The sequence below is a fragment of the Parasteatoda tepidariorum genome, chromosome 10, assembly GCF_982258835.1.
Source record: "Parasteatoda tepidariorum strain Cologne lab strain chromosome 10, Ptep-v5.0, whole genome shotgun sequence".
Classification (NCBI taxonomy): Eukaryota; Metazoa; Arthropoda; class Arachnida; order Araneae; family Theridiidae; genus Parasteatoda; species Parasteatoda tepidariorum.
Genome location: NC_141764.1, coordinates 75,598,446 through 75,623,933, shown reverse-complemented (window position 1 = coordinate 75,623,933; position 25,488 = coordinate 75,598,446). Strand labels below are relative to the sequence as shown.

The window sequence follows — 25,488 nt, the reverse complement described above, 5'->3', positions numbered from 1 at the left end:
AAAGACATTTTTATGTCTCGTCTGCTTGTTTAAATACAATAAATAATCGAAATAAATAGTTGATCATGTGATGTATATTTAAAGTTCAACGATTTAAAAGTGACTAATAGTGTTTTCGTAAATATGCTTTTAGTATTTGGAAATAGTTAAATTTATTCGGGAAGATTTCTTTAAAAAATATGCTGAGAACAGAAAAATAAGTTTTAAATGCTAGAAATGAAATGTTTAATCGCTTGGCTAAGTCAGATGGATAACAACTTTTTCATTTTATTAGAACATTGCTTTTCTTTGTATGTCGCTAAAAATATGACCAAAATTCTTTCATTTTATGTTACGCGTGCAGTGTTTTCTTAAAACTTCTATCCACATGTATTCTAAAAACATGAATTCGATTTGCTTGCTTTGATGCAATTTTAATTATGATTTAATCGACAACGATGTAATTGTCAATTGTTTCAATGCCGTCCAGGGACCTGAGTTGATCACTCTGCGTGGCTGACTGCGAAACCAATGGTCGAGGGTTCGAATCCCTCTGAGGACATGGAGGTTTCTCTCTGTGTTGCTCCTTGTTCCGTGATGTGTGAATGTGGTTCACCCTATGAATGGGTATTTGTGGCAGTGTGGCGCGGGTAATGGCGTGGGTTCACCTCCGTGACTTAGGTTCACAGGTGCCCACCGGGTAACGTTAAATGAGCAACACTTTCAGCATCTTCGGCGGCGAAGTCGTCTGTTCAATGTCTGCCGTTAGAAAATTTTTTTACAATGGATTACAGAGAAATATTACTTTTCAACAATACTAATGAAATTTGAAAAATTAATGTCCTAATTTTGGCATCAGAACAAAATCTATATTCATGTGACACATATTTTATACGAATGTCAATCTTTCAAAATAAGTCTACACATATTGACTTATAGTGGATGCCTGGCACAATTTGATTTTTTTAAAAAAAACAGTGAAGTGTCTAGTTTTGTACAAGGAAAAGTGGTTAAGTAACGTTAAAGTAGAACGCTCAGCGTGTCTGGCGGGGAAGTCAATGGTTCGAGTCCCGCTCAGGACATGAATGTTTCTCTCTGTGTATTGTCTTCTATTGTGTGATGGGTGAATGTAGCCCTCTCTATGTGTGGGTATCTGTGGCAGTGTGGTGTGGGTAATGTTCCGCGCCTCCGTACCTTAGGTACTCAAGCGCCCCCTGGTGACCTCAAAGAGCAGCTCTTCCTGCATCTTTCGAGGCGAAGAATGAGTGTTCAGTGCTTGCCGTTAAAAAAACAGCTGACAATGTAATTTTTTTACTTTTTAATTTTGAGTATTTAAGTCGTTTTCAACGTTGTTTACGTATTACAATTTTCACTTTGATCAATACATATTTTTAAACGAGGGGTTTCATTTAGACAAGACTTTTTTTCACTTAACTTTTGATTGATTAAATTTTATTTTAAAATCTAGCCTAAATATACTCAAGTAGTTATCGAAGCGCACAATTATTGTGTAACTACAAAAAACATATTAAATAAATAATCCAAGAAGCTGAACAGTAAGATATTTACTGATTAAAAACTTCTTTTACCTCAAAAATATATAAATGAGAAAAACAATCGACATGTTTCAAGCGCTCAAAAATAGGCACTTATTTTCAAGACTTGCCAGACGTGAATGAGAAGAAACAAAAGTGGTTTGAAATATAAAGCATAAAGTTGCCAACACATAAAAAGTAAAAGTAAAAGAGTGAAACAAAACTGGGAAAATAACTGTAGCCGAGAAATTATTTTTCCACATTTTTTTCCCTCTCTTTCGGCTGCTTTGGTTTTTCCAGCTTTTATTGTTTCTCGCCATTATTTTTTCACTTTAAGCTGGCAACTTTACGTTTTATATTTCGAATCACTTTTGTTTCCTCCCATTCACGTCGCGGCAAATCTTTAAAATAAGCGCCTATTTTTATTATATTGACTGTCATTTCCGATTTGCACATTTTTTGAAGAAAATGAATTTTTCAATCAGATAATACAGAAAACATAATTTCTTCAAATTGGAAATTTTTCAGATCAGTTTCGGTTTTAGGTAAATACGAGTTTTTTTAGTTTAATTATACGTAATCGTAGTTTCTAGTCGTAATTAACCATTGAAACATCTATTTAAATTCATCAGTTATTGAAAAATTTATTGTGTCTACAAAAAAATGAAAACATACTTTGTAAAAATTACATGTTCACGTTTTTCTTCCGTTTAGATAAATATGTGCTTAACAACCTAAGATTTTCTAGTTCTCTTTGATTTGCTTGCTTTTTCATTTTGTATTAGGTCAGATAAATTTTCTCGAACCTTTTGACTATTTGATCTAGTCATTGGCAAATGTTTCACAATCAGCCATTGACAAGCATAATTGGGAAACATCTTTCATCTGGTTTAAGCAAGCATCTCCCATCTCCGTATTGGCAAATATATTCCATCCAGTCATTGACGAATTTATCATTACAGCCATTGAAAAGTATATTTCATCCAGAGATACACTATCTAGCTATTAATGTCCGGATACCCCTTGAACGGCAGGTGGATTCGTCCTGGCGGAATAAATACGGAACCTGGGGTGGGGGAAAGACCACTCGCAAGCAGGCGACGGCCATACGAGCGTTAACAGTGAAAATGAGTGGACGACGAGAGCTGAATGAGGCGGAAAGGGGCATGATCATAGGCGCCCACCGATTTGGTCATTCCATACGTGCCATCTCCGACCACAGGTACCACAGTTTCAGGTACCACAGTCAACAGTTGGTGACGTCGTGTTGAAATGGGAACGAGAGGGAGTGATAAAACTGCAGTCCCGACCCGGCAAGCCCAAAATAATGTCCGACAGGGATCGACGATCTCTTCGACGTGTAGTGAAGGCAAACCGACAAATGTCGTTAGACACTGTCGCTACCAACTTCCGGGCTGCATCTGGCAGTGTTGCCAGTGCACGTACCATTCGTCGGGAGCTGATTGCACAAGGATTCCATGGACGAGCAGCAGCACATAAGCCAAACATCTCTCCATCAAACGCCAGCCACCGATTTCAGTGGTGCAGAGCACGTCGCCAGTGGACAGTAGAGCAATGGAAAAGCGTTATGTGGAGTGATGAGTCACGCTACATGTTGTGGCACTCTGATGGCCGAGTGTGGATTTGGCGAATGCCCGGAAAATGGTACCTACCCGAGTGCATTGTCCCCATTGTGAAGTTTGGCGGTGGAGGAATTATGGTTTGGTCCTTTTTCTCATGGTTTGGCCTTGGAGCCTTGGTGTTAGTGCGTGGAACCCTGAACGCAGAAGGGTATAGAGACATCCTGGACAATTCAGCGCTTCCCACCCTGTTGCAACAGTTCGGTAATGGCCCGTTTGTGCTTCAACACGATAACGCTGCCATTCATAAAGCACATGCCATCACGGACTGGTTTGATGAAATGGAGGTGCAAGAGCTTGACTGGCTATCCCAAAGTCCTGACATCAATCCAATTGAGCATCTCTGGGATGAGTTGGAGCGCCGGTTGAGGGCCAGACCACAATGCCCCAAAACCACCACTCAAATCTTCGCCATGTTACAGGAGGAATGGCGGGCAATACCTGCCGCCGTGTACCAACACCTAGTGGATAGCCTTCCTAGAAGGGTTAAAGCTGTGATTTGGGCGCGTGGCGGCCCTACGCCCTACTGACTTGATACTAGCACCTCATGTATCCGAAATGAGGGGTGTCCGGTCATTAATGGCCAGATAGTGTAGGTAAACATTTAACATTCAGTCATTGGCAAGCGTCTTTTATCCAGCCATTGTTTAGACAACTATCATTCAGTCATTGGCATATATCTCTTATCATTGCATTGGCTAATATATCTCCTGGCGTTGGCAAATATTTGCACTCTCGGCACTTGCAAATACATTTTATCCAGTTCTTGACGAACACATCTTTTTCAGTCATTAATTATTAAATATTTCTCATTCAACCACTAGCAAACATTACCCAGCCATTGGCATTCCAGTTTTTCAGTTGGTTTTTCAACCATTTGTAAGCCCAGTCATTAACATCAATCCAGAATTGGAATCGTTTATCCTGATTTTGGTCCAGCAGTGAACTGATTGTAAGGTACGATTCCCAGTAGAACACGGAATTCAAGCATCCCTAACTAAGGTCAGTAAGAGCGTGGGTGACCACTTTGATCAGGTTTGTTGAGAGTAAATTAGATTGAATGTCACGTAGAACAAACTGAAAACTTAACTTTTATTTACATCAAAAAGAATATAAAAACAAGAAAGATGTTGCCAGCACAGGAAACTTAAACTATCTAACTAATCTCGAACTCAACCTCAACATCCTCCCCACCCTGGTAGACCTCGAGGGGGATGACCAGAGCTACCGGACGGGTTATATTAAGACCATTAACAATCAGCTCACAGGATCTAATTTTTCCATCTCGTCCTTCATGCAAGTTCACCACTCTAGCTTTCTTCCATATGTGCCGTGGTCGGACATCCTCTTGTAGGAGTACAATATCACCAATTCGGATGTTAATGATATTGTCCTGATTACGAACTTGATGAAATGACCGCAATTGAAGCAAATATTCATTGGACCATTTTTTCCAAAAGTAGTCGAGTAAGTCTTGCTGCTTCTTGTAGATCTTTCTTTGCTTTGTGTTATTATTTGGGCTGGATGGAATGGCCGTTAGTTTTCGTCCTGTCAAGAAATGGCTTGGTGTTAAGGCTGTGGAACTGTTATCTTCTCCATCTTCGTATATTAATGGTCGGCTGTTCAGAGCGGCTTCTATTCCAATGAGGGCCGTGGACAGACCTTCCTCGTCAAGAAGTGCTCGTCCGAGTACCTTTCGTAGACATCGCTTGACAATTCCTATCAGGCTTTTCCACCAGCCTCCCCACCAAGTCGCTCGTGGGGCGATAAATTTCCAAGTTATGCCATTTTGGGCATAATATTGTTGAATATTAGCCGATGACAGAGCTCTTGCCATAACAGAATCAAGTCCTTATTTGCTGCATGAAAAGTGGTAGCATTGTCGGTATAGATTGTGTGTGGGAGTCCTCTGCGGCCAACAAAACGTTGTAGTGCCAAAAGAAATTTGTCTGTGGTAATATCCGACACAAGTTTAATGTGTAATGCACGTGTTGTTGCACAAGTAAATAGTGTTATGTAGGCTGTGTCTCTTGATTTCAAACATCGAATGTTCACAGGTCTAGCAAAATCAATTCCTGTGGTAGTAAATGGAGCAGAAGGTACAATACTCTTTCAGGAGGTAAAGAAGCTTCGATTTGTTTTCCGTATTTTGCTTTGGACAGCTTGCAAGGCAAGCATTTGTGAATAACTTGCTTTATAGCTTGACGTCCTCTTAAAATCCAGAAGGTTGAACGTAACTCGGACAGGATTATACGCACACCTAAATGGTGAAGTCGTATGTGGGTATGCTGGATCAATAGGTGGACAAAATAGTGTTTACCATCGAGCAATAAAGGGTGTCGAGTATCAGATGAAATGTTTGAAAATTGCAGCCTTCCTCCAAGGCGCAAATAATTATCTTCGAGAAAGGGATTGAAACAGGAAATTTTGGATTTTTTCGGCAGGGGACGTTCAGCTTTTAAGGTATTTATTTCAGCTGAGAAACATTGATTCTGTACAGTTTGTATCCAATAGTTTTTAGCTTTCTCTATTTCATTACAATTCAGTTCATGAGTTATGTGTTGCTGACTCTTACAGTTGTATACAAAACGTAGAATCCAGGCAGTCACATGGAGAAGTTTCGTGTAAGAACTATATCGAGATATTTCTATGATGGTTTCTGCAGTTGCAACGTAGGAGGATTGAAATTTGGTTTTTCGTGATTCAGCTTCAACTAAAGAGTGTGTACGTGTAGACAAAACTTTGATAGGCCAAGTTTCTGGATCATGTTTTAGCCATTTAGGGCCGTGCCACCAAGATTCTAAAATCGATAACTGTGATGGAAAGGTACCACGAGTAAGATGATCCGCAGGGTTATCTGTACCGGGACAGTGGCGCCATTGTGCTGAAGTAGTGTTTTGAAGAATTTCTGTTGTTCTGTTGCAGACAAATGCTTTCCAAAGGTTGGGATTTCCCTTTATCCAACTTAAAGCTACAGTAGAATCGCTCCATAGTATGGCAGTGTAGGAATTCATGTTCGTTTCCTTGCAAAAATACTGTAGTAGGCGAGCTCCTAGTAGTGCAGCTAACAATTCAAGCCTCGGAAGAGTGACCCTTTTGATTGGGACTAGTTTATTTCGACTGCAAATGAGATGGATCTCTGTAGAAATATCATCTGCGTGACGAGCGTATAAGCAAGCACCATATGCACGTTCCGAAGCGTCGCAAAACACATGTATGGTAGCGTCGGAATTTTCGGAAAAGCCAATCCATCTTGAGATGCATATTTCATTCAGATAGTGTAATTCATTTATCCACTTGTGCCACTGCTGTGCTACAGATGGAGGTAATAGTTCATCCCACTGAATACCACTAAACCATGTATCTTGAAACAATATCTTCACAACAACTATAACTAGAGCAAACAGGCCTAGAGGATCGTAAAACTTTGACATCAGCTTCAGTAGTAAGCGTTTTGTTACTGGTTCTTTGCATGCTTGAACAATTTTTGTCAGCACATCAATTTGAAAAACATCACTGTTAGTATCCCATTTAACACCCAAGACCTGCGTAATATCCTTAAACGAGACGTTTTCTTGTTTCCACATATCTTTCAAAATCTTAGAATTTGTAGTCCATTTGTCTAATGGTAGGCTAATAAGTGATGTAAGTTGCTGCAGTTCTTGGTAAAGAATCAGAGCTCCAGTATCCGTAGATGTTCTCGTTACAAAATCATCCACATAGATGTTATTCTCAACGTGTCTAGTTGCTGTAGGATATGCTTGTTTGTGTTTTGCAGCCAATTCACGAAGAGAAGCTGGTAATAAAAATGGACTAGAGACGAGTCCAAATGGAAGACGTGCGAATCGGTAAGTTACAATGTTATCTTCAGTGCAGAGTTTCCCATCAGGAGTATATGTAGTATTGTACCAAATAAATCGTGTTGCATCTCTGTCTTCTTCTGCTAGAATCAGCTGCAGAAATGCATGTCGCCCATCACTAGTGATTGCTATTTTAGAAAGTCGAAATCTCAACAATGTGGCTAAGATATCAGGAAGAAGATTTGGTCCTACTTCAAGAGCGTCGTTCAAAGATGGGTGACCTGGAGAATGCGAAGATGCATCAAAAACTATACGCCACTTAGTTTCTCCATTTGTGATTTTCTTTACAGCGTGATGGGGCAAGTAAAATAAGCGTTCCTCATTATGTGTTTTTGAGACAACTTCAACGTGTTTTTTATCAATGTAATCTTGCATGTGCTCAATATATTTTACTTTGAATTCTGAATTTGCACGCAGTTTCCTTGTTAAAGATTTAAAACGCTGAATTGCGACCCCATAATTGTTCGACGAAAGTTGAACTTCTGGTTTCCAAGGCAATTTTACAACTCTTCTACCATCGATGATTTCAAAAGATTGATGAAAGTTCGTCAAGAGTTCTGAGTTGTGAGGACTTATTTTTTCTTGTGTTGGTTGTATGCCAATGCTCTCTAAGTTCCAGAAATTTCGTACCACATTGTCTAATTCCTGAGTTGAAGTATACACATCAACATTATGAACCGTTGAAATGAAGGAAACTGTCGCGTGTGATCGAGTTCCACTAAGTACCCAACCAAAACTTGATGGGACCAATGCCAGGGACTCCGACAACCTGACTGGAGCTTCAGAATTCATAACAATCCAGTAGAAATCTGCACCGATTAAAATCTCAATTGACAAATTCGACAATGAATCATCTGGATCAGCAAGTTTCATTCGCTTGTTTTTAGCAAGGAGTGAAACATCCGTTGATGAAGGTAGGTGTGATGCATATTTGTTGGAGCTTTCAAATGCAGTAACATTAACTTTAGATTCGTCCCAGATACTTGATAACTGAAATTTGACTTGCCTTCGCATATGGCCAACATTAGCTGGGGATTCAAAGGCTTGAATGTCCAAATGGCTGGCTGAAATTACTGGAAGTTTTAAAGTATCCACAAGTTTAGAAGAAACGAAACTAGATTGACTTCCACCATCCAAAAAACAACGTGCCAGTTTTGTAATGCCATTAGGCCCAGTTATGAAAACTCGTGCAGTTTGCAAATGAGCGAAACTGGAAGACGATATCTCAATTTTGTTTGTAGATGTAGCCACAGGCTGCTCATTGGTTAGAGGTTTGCATATTGATGTATGGTGTTTTCTCCTGCATTTGGAACAGCTAAATTTATCTCTACGGGGGCAATTTTTTGTGGTATGTCCTCGGTTAGTGCACAAAAAACATCTATTACTAGTCTTCAATTTCTGTATGAGCACGTCTATGTCCGTTACAACATTGCACTGTTGAGGCCAATGTCCGACAGTTTCACAGAAAGGACAAAAGGGTGACATTATTTTACTTTTGGTAACTGATTTAGAATTCACATTAAAATTTTCTAAGGAGGATTTAATTGGATAGTCTGGAGCTAGTGAACCTTTAATATTACTTGCAGTAATTGCTCCCTCGACCTCTTCGGATAAAAATTTCACTAATTTTGAAATATCGCTTTCAGTAAAATTTTCACGTTTGGCATGTACAATCCAATTTCAACAGATTTCATGCGGAAAAGCACGAAGTATTTTAGGAGCCAAAATTCTTCCGTATGATTGAGTTTTTTCCCCTAACGCATCTAAAGCCTGTATCCTTCAATTACAATCAATATATAACTCATTTATTGCTGCTGGAGAGTGACTTTTGACAGGTTTTAGGTTTTCTAAATAATCCAGATGAGCCTGTATTATTTTATCTTTATCGCCATATTTCGATTTCAAAATATCCTTTGTTGTGGCATATGTTTCTGCAGTTATATTAATTCCATCAACTATACGTTTTGCTTCTCCATCTAAATATCCCAGCAAAAAAACATGCTTGTCAATCAGCGATCGTTTTTGTCGATACAGTTTTCAAAACGCTCCCAAAAACTATGGAATTCTTCAATTTCGCCGTAAAACGTATTTATTTTTATTGTAGGCAACTTTACTGTAACATTTGAAGGCGAAGCCGAGAAATTATTTATATTGGCAGCTGTTGGCGATGTTTCAGAAATTGAATTCGTGTCCCGATTCGCTGTTCTTTTGAAATTAAATAACGCCAAATGAGCATATTCTGTGTATCTTTCGCATTCTATTATGTCTTCCTGATATTCTTCATCATTTAAAAAATTATGTACTTCATCATCAGCCAAGGTCAATTCTTTAATTTTATCTTGTAAACGTTCAATGTTGTATTCCTTTTCAGTTTGTGTACTAGCAGCATCGTTTAATTTCGTCGTTAGTTTCGTAATGGCGATACGTAGCGTTGTTCGTTTGCGTTTAAATATTACTAGTTTTTCACTACCGGTAGCCATTCCAATTCAGATTTATGATAAAAGTAATTAAAACAAGTTCAGTACGACTTACCAAGTTATTTCGGCACCAAATGTTGGGGTTTGTTGCGAGTAAATTAGACTGAATGTCACATAGAACAAACTGAAAACTTAACTTTTATTTACATCAAAAAGAATATAAAAACAAGAAAGATGTTGCCATCACAGGAAACTTAAACTATCTAACTAATCTCGAACTCAACCTCAACAGTCAGTAAGAGCGTGGGTGACCACTTTGATCAGCCTGCTTTAGGGTCCGAGGATGTGCATTATCGGTCCTTGTTAAACTATTTTACTGTAAATTGCTCGACTTCGCGTACAGGTCCTCGGTGTACCAAAGCAGGGGAGCCACCCCCTCTGTAGAGGATCAAAATTGCAATGGCATGTCTTCGAATCATCCTCAGGGATGCTTCCCAGGCAGTCTCCAATATCCCATTGTGCAGCTCTAGTGCGACTTAAATAAAAATACGAAATACCATATTATATTGAATTTGGCAAATATTTCTCCTCCAGGAGTTAGCAAATATTTTTCATCCGGCTATTGATAAATACTTTTTATTTCTATTTTTTTTCCATATAAATAATAAGGAGTTCGTTTCGACAAAAATTACTCAAATATGTTAAAAAACTGGATTATAAACTGAAAAAAAATGAACTTTTTATTTCTTTTTCGAAAAAGTACTTTGTCTTGATTTTGATGTCAAATACTTCATATTTTATCGAAACTTTTTGAGTACAAAAGCGTAACTATGAATATTATTTTTTTATCCAATAAAAGTGATGTAACTGCTTTAAAAATAAATATTATTTTCAATTACCATGTCCCAATTATTGACATTTAAATGTTATTCACAATCAGTAGGCTCTGAAAAATATTTTCCTGTGAACTGTAAGATAATGTTATATTCAGAAACTTTTTTTAAAATAATTGAAAAGCATTGAAGAGAAAATCATGCTTGGCCATTATCTATTTGAAGTGCTTCCTACAAGGATAATGATAGGAGCTCATCTATGGGGTAAATTTCTTCCCAGCGGGGATTTTATTGTCTTTTTTTCCCTTTCATTTCGTTTCTGTCTGGCATCAAGACTGAATAACTCTGACGTCTGGGGAAAAATAATTTTAGTTGTTATAATAGTTTTAGAAAATATTTCTTTGAAGTTATAGAATATATATTGATTCAACAAACTTATATTAAGTAAACTGAAAATAAAAACAAGATCAAATTTTACAAAGAAATTTAACCTTAAAGTAAAGGACGTCTGCAAAAATAATAGTTGAAATATTGAAAGAAACGTAGATAAATATATTTCAGAAAAATGATTAGTTTTTTTCAACGTCTTAAAAAGTTTTCTATCCTAATTTAGTGAAAGCTTTAAATTAATTATTTTTCTGTATTGTTTTGTCAGAGTGTTATTCTTTTTCCTTTTTGATAAAAACCGGTTAAAACGTGTATAATACTGTAACGTGAGGTATCAAATAATTTAAATAAGTAATATATTGAAGCAAAGTTTTAATAAATTTTTTGAAATATAGTTAATAATTGTAAACTTTTTGCTCAATGAATTTTGCATATAATATTGAGATAAATAAAAATTGTATAACTGTATAGATTAAATTATAATTAAGTCGTATAGATTAAAAAAGTGAATTTTTCATGATATTTAATTGTATTATTTTTTTACAGGAAAATTAAAACATATAAAATTTTAATTAAACTTTGTTTAGTGATACATTTTATTAAATTATTAAATTAGAAAATATTCGCCAATTTTTGAAGCGCTTGAAACATGTCAACTAAAATTTCGTACTTGTATATTTTTGAAGCGAATGAAGTTTTCAATTAGGTAATAACTTTTTACCATGTTCTTCATTTCCTTGTCGTGATTCATATGATCGTGATTCATATGAATCACGATTATTCCATTCTGAAAATCCAAATTTATACGTTTAATGACAACAAGTAACTTCTTACAATTTCTTCAATCTTTCAAGAAAAATTAACAAATAAGAACACAACTAAACCATAAAGTGGATATTATGTAGTATTATTGATTATTAATATATATATATATATATATATATATATATATATATATATATATATATATATATATATATATATATATATATATATATATATATATATATATATATATATATATATATATATATATATATATATTATATATATATATTTATATATAGTTCTAAAATGTAGTAATCGAATTTTTGGTGACATTGTTGTTTCTTTTTCGTTTATTGGGCTACAAGTTTTTACTTATTTTCTAATGTTTCCGAAAGAGAAATACCTTCTATATATTTTTATAATTTCAGTAGTGTATTACTGATTAAAGAACCAATTTTCACTTTTCTCAAAAAATACGAATTTCAAATACATGTTCACTCAGTTATTTAAAAAAAAAATAATAATTTGCGATCTTGATAAGCGGATTTTCTGCAAATGTGGCAACATATACCTACAATCAGCAAATGAAAGAAGGGCCCTAATATTACATCTCATGCAAGTATATAACATAGCTTTTTAGAAGAGGCAATGTCATCAAGTTTCGTATTGTGGATGTTAGCAATTCAATGAAATGCGAATATTAGTTCAGTCATTTATATTTCAAAAAAAATAGTTTACGACCTGGATTAGCTTACTTTCGGTAAATATAACACTGTAACAAAGTGAGGCAATTAGATAATGAAAAAAAGGGACTAACGTTATATTATATATAAGTATATATTATAACTTCTGAGGCCGGAATAGCCTGGTTGGCAGGCTAACCCGTTGGCAAGACTCATGCTCGGGAGAACGGAATTTTGAATCCGTCCGGTTGAAGACTCACCTCGTAGTAAATGGTGACTGGTACTCGATGAAACTGTCGGGTCACAAAGTCCTCCATGTTCCCATAACAAATTATAGCTCTGGGGGGGGGTACTGAATTTGAACTTGATCGTTCTCAGGTTTAGGTTAAAATTACGATTACGAGTTGTGGATGAATGAATGGATGTATGAATGGGTTCGCCCTGTAAAGGGTTGAAAAGGTATGGGCGTGGTAAAAGTCAAATTCTTGGGCATTTATGGCACCACTAGAAAACAAGAACAATCACACCCCTTGCTTTAATGGTCTATGGCAACAACAATACAGCTTTTTCAAAAAAGCAGTGTCACCCATTTTCGTATTGTTGATGGGGGATTCACATTGTTGCGTGTGGGTAATTCTTTATGCATGTATTTTATTTTTGCTAATGCAGCGATGAATATGAAAATTATGGGAATCAGCTTAAGATCATTATGAAAAATATTATTAACTAACGAAAAAATTACCGATAGATATTTTTTGTCTAAAAAATACTAATTTCTATCACATGTTCCCTAGCTCTATATTAAAAAAAAAACAAAGAAAAAAAACAGTACTAGCTTTATTAGCTGATTTTCAGCAAATGTAGCAATATATACCTACTAAGTGTGGCAATCAGCAAATGAAGGAAAGGGATTGAGATTATATCTTATATAAATACATAATGCAGCTTCTTCAATGTCTTCCAGTTTCGTTTTGTTGATATCGATAGGAGGGGAATTCTGCATGCGCGTACTTCAGCATGCTCCAAGTCTGCAATTGTTTGCAGCAACAAAAGATCTCCCATAGACAATCATAGATATGGACACCAATTTGTAAAATAAGAAGGCGATATTTTTGATGGAAAAGGGGAATGACGCATTCATGAGCATATAGGGGTGGACAACCCTCGAGAGGATCCATTTGGAATATTAGTTCATTTATCATGATATCGTTTTAAAATGGATTGCCCATCAGAGCAAATAAATCTGCTTTTTGTACAGTGTCAAACAGATTTTGATGGCTGCCGACAAACCGGGTTATGATTGATTTTGATAGATCTTAATCAAGTGTATAGAATTAGTTAGTTGTTGAAAATTGTGCGCTTTTTTGCTTTAGACAAGTAGTTAAAATGACATCAATTGAGCTAGTCAGTTTTTAAGGGAATTCAATTGACTTGTCAGATTTTAGTCCATCAGAATTTAAAGTGAGATTGTTAAGACTTGTTTTCCAAGTTTCAAAAGAAGCGTTTATGAAGCATTGCTGTATTAATAGTTGTTATTGAAAGTGAAATGAAATAGTCGTTTTTATATATCAACGCAAAACATTTAATTATTCAACAGGAACAATATATATATATATAATATTATATATATATATATATATATATATATATATATATATATATATATATATATATATATATATATATATATATATATATATATATATATATATATATATATATATATATATATATATATATAATTTATTTATTTATTTTTGTTAATTTTTTATGATTTTCCCATGTGCAAATCCGTGTTAAAATTATCTATCAAAATTTTTTTCTTGATAATTTAAATAATTTTTCTATGTGCTAATCCATATCGTGCAAATCCGCGGCTAAAATTATTTGCAAAACAGGCAATTTATGTTTCTCTTTTCTAATTTATATTTTTTCTTAAATAAACATCTATCTTCTAAAACTATTTATGATCAATTTTTAAAATTATCCAGTATAATATTACCTTGCGCACATCCATTTCGGGCTCATCCTTGGTAACTAACAAATCAAAACTCAGAATAACAAATCACTTCAGCAGTGCAGTAAGAACGACACTTTAAAACCCTCTTGTTACACTCAATTTGCGCTTTGTTTTCATATTTTGTAATCTGGCAATCTTTCTGCGAAAACATTTTTAAATCATTCTTGAAAAATATCCGTCTAAGTAAGTTGTTCTAATTTTGCTACTCGCTTTATAGTTCCCCCCTTTTTAATGTTTTTTCTTTTTATTTTATTTTATTATCTGTTTTTACATGTTATTTTTACTTATTTTCACTTTTTGTGATCTATTTTATTTGTTGTTATTTTATAAAAAAATTTTTTTGAGTGCTCCTCACACTATTGTATTAATATATTTTGCTTTGGCTTTATTGATACAATATCAGAAAGCACTTTGTTTTGCGGATATAATCGTGCGGGCTGAAGAAAAGATTATATCTTTTTTTTCCGGCTTTTTTTCCGGTTTTTAATTCAAAAATTTTTTTTTGTTGATAAACTGCTGTTTGTTATTTTTTTTACTTATTATTTCCCACCCCCCTTTTTTTCATATGTCTATAATTTTTCTTTGTTTCATTCTCACTTTGAACTTATCTAATGAGTGCTGTTTACTTGCAGCTTAAGCGCAATAAATGATACCTATTGTTTTTCTTAACTTTCTTAGTGTTTTCTTGTATATATATATATATATATATATATATATATATATATATATATATATATATATATATATATATATATATATATATATATATATATATATATATATATATATATATATAGGTATATATATATATATATATATATTAGGTATATATATATATAATATATATAGGTATATATATATATATATATATACCTATATATATATATAGGTATATATATATATATATATATATATATATATAGGTATATATATATATATATTATATATATATATATATATATATATATATATATATATATATATATATATATATATATATATATATATATACCTATATAGGGGAGTGTCGGGTACCCTCGCCCACATGTCAATTTCAAATGTATAGAATATTTTTTCAAGTCAATGGGCCATCGGACATTAATTGTTATATTAAAAAAAATTATTATTTTCTAAGTTTCAAGTATATATACAGCTGGTAACATGGTAAACAATAGTTTTGAAAATATGTTGAATACAGTAGTCAAATTTTTTAAATTTCTATTTTTTTGAGTTAAACTATTGTTTTTTTGGTTTATTTTTCTTTGCATTATTTAATTAGATGATAAAGCAATAGAAACACACAAAAATATTGATTAGTACTCAATATTATACAAAAATATAAGCAATACTCCTTAAGTGGTCGGGGCTACCCGACTCTCCCCTATATATATATATAATAGAATTTATATAGTTAATTATAGAATTTTATTTCGGAAAATAATTAGCTTAAATAGATAATAATACATAATTTGAATCAATTCATATAAGCACAAGTTGTGTACGTAAAGATAAATCAAGTAAAAAGTTTAATTTTAAAGATAACCAGTTCAAGGAAAAGTGGGGATAGAAAATATTAAAAGTAATTTTGAAGTTTTGGCAATTTTCTTAATAGTATTTTTTTATATCTCAAATTTTTATTTGATTACGTTGATCAGTTAATTTTCTGTATTGTTTTAATTTTTTTGTTTAATTTTAAAGGAAACTGAAGCTTCAGTGAATTCTATTGGATGAAATTGTGTTAGCTATAGGACTAAAAAAGGAAGGAAAAAAATGTTGTTTGTAGTTTAATTAACTTTTGCACCCACTGTGGGAACAAAACTAATGGTATTTGTAGTCTGTTCAATTTCTGAACTAATTAAGTAAAAGCTACTGGTTTTGAGTAGCTTTTTTGTTTGCTGGACTCAAAACTGCATATGTTTGTAGGTTTCTTTCCACTATTTGATAGCCAAAAGTGTTAAGTCAGAACGTGATGGGTATTTCTGACTGAAATTTTAAATATTTTTAATGTTTTGCCAGGTATAAAAAACTAATTAGACAGAGGTTTCTTAAAATTTTATTTTGAATCAAATCAAGTGATTTTTATTACCTTAAACAGGTGTTGAGACTTATTTAATAATAAGAAAAACTTATTTTGCTTCAAAGAATGAAGGTGGTTGAAGCTTTAGAAGCAAATGAAATTGTTATATTATCAGGTTGATCTTTTCGCTTCAGTTTCTTAGGATTATTCTTTTAAAGGTCTTGAGATTGTTTAATTATTAATCAATTTTATTTCCGCATTAAATAAAATTTTTTCCAAAAATTTTGATATGTAAACTTTTTAAATTTAATCACTTATTTTTCAAACTCTCAAATAATTGCAGAGTTTACTTTGTGTTAGGATTAGTTTATCTGTTTACGTTTTGTAAGATTTGATTTTTCATTTTTATCATTTTTTCAGGATCAACTTTCGGTAGTTATTTTTTCTTTTAGTAAAAAATGCAATCAATTCTGATTGTTTTGTTCGAGGGAGTATTTTAGCATTCCAAATCAATTTTGCGTTTGGCACGAACTAGACTCTTATTATTATTTTTTTATCAAGATCTTCCTTTTCAGTTTTAATTTTCATCATTTTTTTATTTAACCTGCTTACCAAAAAACAAATAATTAAACAAATGGTCTCAATTTGTAATGCTAATAAAATAAAAATAGTTTTGAATCAAAAGTAATAACTCAAATAAACGGAAAATAAACCATGGCGAAATCAGCACTTTTTTTTCCTGAAATAAAATTTCCGATAAATGCATTAATTCATTAACATTTACTTGCGTGAGTTGTCAAAAAAGTTATTAAATTTGTTCTCTGTTCTAAGAAATTATTACATTTCGTCGCAGTATTCCTTTTTTAATAGACAAATTGTTTTTTAATTATTTCATACCATGGTATAAAGTGTTTTCCAAGAACTTTTAAAAATCATAAAAATAATCAATGCGATTAAACTTTTTAATAAAATGTTTTGTTTATTTTAAAATTAAATATAATTTTAAAATTAATTAAAAATAATTAAGTATAAAAAATTAATTATAAATAAAAATTCAATCTGAAGAAATTAATTATAAATAATTAACTGTAAGTTACAATTAATTATAAAAAATTAATTATAAATAATAATTAATTATAAAAATTCATTATGAATAATAATTATAAATAATAATTAGTTATGAATAATAATTAAATATAAATAATGAATTATGAATAATTGTATAGTTATAAACAATTAATTAAAAATTATTTTAAAATTAATTCAGAATATAGTTTATATCAAGGTTACATTGCATTGCGTAAAACCCTAGGATATGAACGAATAATACTTAATTGCTCTGAAAAAATATGACGCACTGGTCGAACAATTAACGCATCACAGTGTTGCAGTCAATTTTTTCAGTAACCGTTTTTAAATGATTTACCAGCGCAAAATCAGTTATAGACGATTTACTATGACGTCATGACAGCACATTTTTCACATTTCGTTTTTGCTCATCTCACAAAAGATCTCTCTCGAAACTCTAAAAGAAAAACATAAGTAAGGATTTGAAGAGCAGCCAATCTAAAATTTATAATTTAGTACAGGGATAAATTTAGAGCAGGCTATCTATAAAATTTATATCTGATTCCTCTTTTCTACTTCTGCTTCTTTCTTTCTTACTTTCTTTTCTGCGTTAAATTATATAAGCAGAGAAAAGAAAATTTTTTTATTAGTAATCTATCAAAAACTATTTATGTGGTAAGTATAAGAAATAATACTCCTTCACATATTTATTCTTTTGTTAGTTTAACATTTTCGAGAACAGCAAATTTCGATTGAAAATTTTAGTCATGCAAGACATGAGCAAGTGTGATTTTGGACAGTGAAGTGACATACTTTAGCTCTTCGTTTAAAGAGTAGTGGTTTATAAATATTTAATAGCAGTTAGTTTTATATTTAGAGAGGTTTGTAGCATTTGTTGAATTAGTGTTGCCAGACTGACTCTATACCGAAATGGGTTAAGGGTTAATGGTACAAGTCAACGCATTATTGAAATGAATTTAACAACTATAAAATTAGAGGAAAGTTAAAATATTTAAGAAACAATTTACACACTTTTCCAATAACACTCGATGACATCCTTCAAAAAAATCGGAGCATTTTATAGAACGAAATGAAATAAATAATCAAACAATTCAAGATAAATCCAATTAAAAATAATAAGAGAAAACAATGAATTTATCGTTCAATTAGTAGTTAAGCTCATTACAGCGGTGGTGCGCAGTACATATTTGATTGGTAAGTGTTTTTTTTTGCTGAAATTAAGAAAAAAAAAACTCTCCCGCTCTCTTACATGTTGGAGTGAATGCTTTTCAAATATCCTGTGAGCATATCAAATACAAATCGGATGCTTATTAAAATATGTTTTTGGTTGTTTATTAAATGTGGCCTATTTTATTGAAATAAGTTGTTTTAATATGTAAAAACTAAACTCTGTACTAGCTAATACGAAATAAAGCAATAGACATAACTAAATTATGAGGGGTACGTCATGATAGGTAATTAAATATCGTTCAACTTAATTATCAATACTAAAGTATTAGTTTTCAACTTAACAACAAATGAATCGCTTTAAATTTTATGTTAAATATTTAACTCGTCTTCGATTGAGTGTATTTAAGAGTTCTGAAATGTATTAAAGAGTTTCTTTTCTAATGGTAATGTATGTAAAAAATAAATAAATATAATACTTAAAAAAACCCCCAAGAAAATCGCTTTTTCCTTAAATTTTCGGCTGAAATTCGGGTAAAAAATTGTGGTTAAATTTCGGGTAAAAAGTGTTGGTATCCTCAGTGCTATTATTTTTTACCATAAAATCCATTTTCATTGAAGCATTTTCCATTGAACCATGATTGTCGAGCATATTTTTAACTGGTATTTAATTTATATTTTACAGTATTTAATTAAAGTACTTATTTCATCGGTATCTTTAACCATATTGCTGAAAAAATTTTCTTCGAAATTAATAAAGTGATAAAAGTTTCATCTCCTTAATTTCAAAAATGATTAATTTGCACAATAGTATATCTTAACTTTGTACCGTATTAAGGTTTTCAGAAAATTCGAGGGTATTAATGTTCAACATACTTCGAAAATTTCTATAACAATATAAACTCTACAATTAATCTAAAGCAATCCAAGTTATAGTTAGCGAAACAAGATTAACTGTCTCTTAAATTGTTTACAAAATACATCTTGACATTACTACTTGTAATAAATTTGTACCCGTTGCTCGCTTTTAGAATCAGAACAATTCTATAGCTCTATATACAAAGCCTATTCAGTGTTAATCATTTCCCTCATTCTATTTGCAGTAGTGGTTCAACCCCAATTAGACGGTCCAGTCTACCAAAAATGTTAGATGTAACAACGTGAATAGACCTGTTTCCTTCACCAAGAATCGATGCTCTCTGGCAACTATAGAAGGGAGGAGAGACTAAGGTAAGGTGCTATATCGTCAGCTATTTCTTTTGAGGTCCTACTCTATACAAATTGGCGCCTTCATATTTTGTCACCATGCATTAACCATATCACCAAAGTCTGCCGTCTAGTTGAATATTCTTCATTTTTTTATACTTAGTAACCGATAGATTGCGGTTGTTAAAATTTGTTAGTCGCCCTGACTTTTATTGCTCGGCATTTAAGAAGATGGCTTTTGGAGAATGTGTAGGAGTTAATGGGCGTGGGAGAAATGTATGAGTTTGTAACCTTTCGTGAGTTACTTTGTAAGAGTTTGTGGCATTTATCAAACTACTTCTTCGATTAGCTCAGTGCATTTTGAGACTAAGTGTTTTAAAGTATTTGTAGGGATACTTAGACTAAAAATTGTAAATTTTTGTTTTCGGTTCAGTGTAAAAGGACTGTAACGAAAATGTTTAGTTTTTTATTAGTGAATAGTTACTAAAATATCAAAGATAAATTTTTTAACATAAGGGTATATGATAGTTTTTCAGTTAACAAAATGCTTCGAATAGTTAGGGCATTTTTTGAGATTAATTATTTTAAGTTAAATATTTTGAACTATTTGAAGGATGTCAATGCTGTACTAGAACAAAAATAAATTTAGTTGTAAATTTAGTTTTCTGTGCAAAGTGACTGTAACGAAAATGTTTAATGAGCATAGGTTTTCATTACTGAATAGTTACTAAAATATATAAGTTAACATTTTTAATATAAGTGTAGTTTTAGGACAGTTTTTTATAGTCTTCAAAATGCTTAAAATAGCTTTGTGCATTGTGAGACTAAGTATTTTAAACTATTTGAAGGGATACATGATGCTGTATTAGACTAAAAATAGTTTGAAGAGGTAAATTTAATTTTCAGTTCAGTGTAGAACTACTGTAAAGAAACAGTTTTATGTGCATAGTTTTTCAAAAGTGAATAGTTACTAAAATAAATTTGATTAAAATATAGTTAAAATAAAATTTTTAACATAACGGTAGTTAAAATGAGAGTTTTCACAGTTTTTAAAAGTTAAGTATTTAAAACTATTTGAAGGGATATTGATGCTGTATTAGACCAAAAGCAGTTTAAAGTCATTAATTTTGTTTTCAGTTCAGTGTAACAGGACTTAAGTGTAATTTTTTGTTAATATTTAGCTTTTCATTAGCGAATATTTACTAAAAATAGTTGATTAAACTATATATATAGTAAAATATAGTTAAACTAAAGCTTCTAACAAGGTGATTTTTGAGATTAAGTGATTTAAACTATTTCAATATTTAATGCTGTACTAGATCAAAAAATAGTTTGAAGTTATAAACTCAGTGAAAGAGGCATGTTTTATGTGTATAATTTTACAATAGTGAATAGTTATTAAAATATGTAATTTTAAAATTTTTAACAAAGGTAGTTAGATCACAGTTTTGAAAAAATGATTTGATTAGCTTAGTGCTTTTTGAGAATAAGTGGTTTAAACAATTTTAAAAAATGTTTACCATTATAATACCCTGAAATAAATTTTGATTCATACTTAACAATAATATGGTTCAAATTTACAACAATCTTTATATATGGCTTTGCTTAACCATATTATCTTGCAACTTAAACTTAATTAAGCTATTCCGTGGTTCAAAATGAACGGCAAATTGTTCAACTGTATACCTTAACTGTTAGAAATTTCTCGTCAAAAATAGTTAAATAGCAATTTATTTAATTGCTATTTTACCATATTCAATCAAAACAGTCAAATATCCATAAAAAGATGATATTTAAACTGCTGAGTGTGAGCAAAAAACGTTCACTGATTGTTTGAGAAAGAGTGATAAAATGGAAGTGATAAGATGGAAAAATAGCGATGAGAAACAAAATTAAAGGAAAACCACAGTAGCCGAGAGAGAAAATAAGATAATGATTTGCCCCTCTGGGTCATCATGTTTTTTTTGTTCGTTCTGTTACTCATCTTCTTTTTTTCCCTTTCTGCTAATGTGGTTTTTCTAATTTTGTTTCTCATCTCTATTTTTCCATTTTCTTTAGCAACTATATGTTTTACATTTTATTACTTTTGTTTCTTTTCATTCACGTCTGCCAAGTCTTGAAAATGGGCGCCTGCCTTTCAGCGCGTGAAATGCGTCGACTATATTTTCCTATTTATATATTTTTGAGGAGAATGAATTTTTTAAGCAAGTAATGCCAAATGAGTGGTTTAAATACCGTATATTTTGGATTTATTATCCGGAATCATTTATTTATATATTTTATTAGAAATGTCTTTATCATGCAGTCCAATAATTTTACCAGATTTGAAATTTCTATTATAAAAAATAATTTATAATAGTATGTAAAAAATACAAGCTTTTTTTTAAAATAATAATTCACCCTTTTTTTATTTCCCTTTCTATAATGGATAAAAGTTATTACTTCATGAATCATGCAAAAATATAAGACGCCTAACAAGCTTTATAGCTTGAATTATTAACAAACAGTATTTGTAAGATTTATTTGTCTGCATTTGATACTCTGTTTCATAAAATCTTTTTTCCCAGACGGCAATATGATTAATTCATGCAAATCAAATCAAAACCATAGAATATAGTCCCTTTCTCCTATATCTATTTTTAACTATAAATGCATATATTCTTTTTATTTATTCAAACTGTTATATTTTTTCAATCAAAAATTATTTAGGAATGGTTAAAAAAATAATTTCAGATTATTTTGCTTATGTTTTCTTAACTGCATGAAGACATTAAACGAACTGAATTTTTGTAATTTTAAAGATCCGGTATAAATTTTCATACATTTGTCTTCAGCAAACAAATTTGCTTCCTCGGAGAAGAAGAAAAAAACATGCCCAAACACGAATAAACTCATTTGATCTAACATGACATGTCTTAAGAAAGTACGAGGCAATAAAATTCCTTTAAGAAAACGCATTTTGTTCTTAAAAAAATTCTGCTGGATCTTTTCCAAAAGGCTTGTTTAGAAATTTTCAATAGTTTGCAGGGACCAGGAGGGATGTTTTAGAGGGCAGGGGGTGGTCCACAGCTGAAAGATGACATTTTTCAAACGTTTAAGAAAAGGGTTCACTAAAATAGGAAAGGAGGCAAAAATATATATATTTTTTACCCTTTTTCCTTAACCCTAGTCTTGATTATTGATGTTTAAATCAGGGTTAGGGCAGGGAGAAAGATTTAAGCAGAGAATTATTTACCGTAGGTCACTACTAAAATGGAGGGAGAAATTTAAAACTGAATCAAGGGGAATAAATAAGAGGAAAAAGTGGTGGTTATATGAAGACATCTTTATGCATTTCTTGCTTTTAAATGTAAATTTAGCTCGTGTAATAAGAAACGATTATTCATTTTTCTTAGAAATGATATTTTTACTTTGAAATAGAATAGATGTGTTTGGTATTGTGTTTTAAGTTATTTCTTGCATTTGAGTAATATTTAATAGTAAAAGTAAATGGAGAGATTTTAACGTGATTAAAACTTCTGTTAAAATTAAAACTCTTTGCTTTAAAATATAAATTTAGTTCGTACAATAAGAAACGATTATTTTCTTAGAAATGATATTTTAACTTTGAAATAGATTAGATGAGTTTGTCATTGTATTTAAGTTATTTCTTGTATTTGAGTAATATTTAATAGTGAAAGTAAATTAAAAGATTTTAACGTGATTAAAATTTTGATAAAAATTACAACTCTGGCTGCTTAATATAAATTTAGCTCACGTGACAAAAAACGATTATTAATTTTTTTAAAATGATAGTTTTTCTTTGAAATAGATTAGATGTACTTTGCATTGTATTCATTGTATTAAAAAGGATTATTTATTTTTCTTAGAAATGATAGTTTTTCTTTGAAATAGTTCAGATGTGTTTTGCATTGTTTTTAAAGTTATTTCTTGTATATTAACAATATTTAACAGTAAAAGTATATTAAGAGATTTTAACGTGATTAAAACTTGTATTAAAATTAAAACTTTTGCTTTTAAAAGTAAGTTCCACCTCTTGTAATAAGAAACTAATTAATTTTTCATAATAATATTTCTATTTTATTTACAGTCGATGCATTTTGCATAGTATATGAATGCTACTTAAGTATAGGAAATTTGTATATGAAAACTAATTAAAAATCAATTCAGATTTAAAGATTTTAACATGATAAAACATTTTTATTTTGTTTCATTTTTATCGTTATTTTTCTGGATTAATTTCGTATTTTTACATGCATAATGTAAAGCATAGTAAAGTTACATGTTCTTGTTCTTTATTTTATCATTATAGCTTTTTTTAATAATTTAATTAACTGGCTCAAGGTTTTAATAGTTTTGTATGAGTTTTTATCACCATTTTTTATATTTATATCGCTGAAACGTTGTAAAACTGAAAACATCGTAAAATTTAAGTATCGAGGAGTGCTTCAACAGTTTTTCACTCCTTATTATTTCCTTATTGCTGTTATAACGCTTTTTATTATTTAATTAATAGGATAAAACTTTTGATTACATTGTATAAGTTTTTACCTTTATTTTTCATATGTAAATTCAGTTATAACAAAATAAAAATAGTCGTAAAATTATATTTCAAGTATTTGTAACACTTTAAACTATTCCTTATGTTTTTAAAATACTTTTTATTGTTTAATTAACAGAATTAGAAATTCAATTGTTTGTTTTAAGTATTTATTTCATTTTCTCCTCGTATATTGATGTATAATAAAATAAACTAATCGTGAAATTAAATTTCAAGAACTTGTAACTTGTTGTAATACTAGAAACATCGTAACAATTAAGATATGAAAAGTTTAACTGTTAATAATTACATTTTCAGATATTTTTAATATTTTATTTTTTATTATTCTTGTTTTTAAATGCACATACAAACGCATAATTTTATTATGTTGATGAAATTTTTTCATTTCTGACATTTTGTTTTATATTTTACTAGTTTTGTTTTTAACACACAAAAATCTTTTATTATGCGTTTATTGCACAATTTTATCTTTATATTGATAGAAAAGGAAAACAAAAGACTTAAACTGTAAATTTTTTCACTCAGACTTAGATCTTTTTTATTATCACTTTCCTCTTTAAAGTTTTGCTAGTTTTGGGCAACATTTTTGTTTGCTCATTCTGTTGTAAAATTACGACTAGCAATGAGTATAGAATTCATTATAAAACTATGTGGGGAGCCGTTCGCTTTCCAATGAGAAGAACCGGGTTCAAAACCCAGAGATGGCTGGTCGATACGAATTCCGCACCCGGCTTGCACCTACCACAGTGCTGACGTAAAATATCCTCAGTGGCAGATGGATCATGGGTTAGAGTTCCCTTGCCATGAGGCTAATCATGGGAGGTTTTCGTCGTTTCCCTCCAGACGTAAAGCAAATGCGGGTTAGTTCCATCAAAAAGTCTTCCAAGATGGCAAATTTCTCCCAATACTTAATCCAGGAGTTCCCTTGTTTTCTGGATTGGGTTCAAAATTACAAGGCTACGGAGTTGAACATTAGTAGTCGTTAACCCAAAAAATTGGGTCGATTGTTCAACGACGGTTATAAAAAAGAAAAAAAAACTATGTGGGAATGGTTAATGATCAAGAAATACATTTTGGCTGTACCGCATCTCTAACTTGATTAAAATCATTTCCTAATTTGGTAAAAATAATGCGTATGAAGGATTCCAATAGAATTGCTTGTATAGAAAGCGAAATCCATTAAAATGAATTTATTTGAAAAGAGAACTAAGCTTAAACATTCCTCTTTTTATTATGCAAAACACAGACCTATCAGAAAAAGAGCCATTACGTAAGATGATTCAACAATCTTTGAGCTTTATATTGTTATTTATTTTTCACGGAATC

General features: G+C 31.4%; 2 protein-coding genes across 2 annotated transcripts in view; both read right to left on the bottom strand.

Annotated features, from left to right (window-relative positions):
* Nucleotides 1-4,147: 4,147 nt before the first annotated feature.
* On the bottom strand, nt 4,148-4,991 carry LOC107437924 (uncharacterized). Its single transcript, XM_087152847.1, has 2 exons — nt 4,332-4,991; nt 4,148-4,231 (listed from the first exon to the last, which is right to left on the bottom strand). Exons 1-2 carry the CDS (start codon nt 4,989-4,991, stop codon nt 4,148-4,150), a joined length of 744 nt encoding a protein of 247 aa, XP_087008973.1.
* A 214-nt stretch (nt 4,992-5,205) lies between these two features.
* Nucleotides 5,206-25,488, bottom strand: part of LOC139426144 (uncharacterized) — a 31,921-nt gene continuing 11,638 nt past the window's right edge. The window contains exons 2-3 of the mRNA XM_087152846.1: nt 7,455-8,314; nt 5,206-7,355 (exon numbers count right to left, since the gene is read on the bottom strand). Coding sequence (XP_087008972.1) covers nt 5,206-7,355; nt 7,455-8,314 — 3,010 coding nt within the window. The remainder of the gene's footprint in view (nt 7,356-7,454; nt 8,315-25,488) is intronic.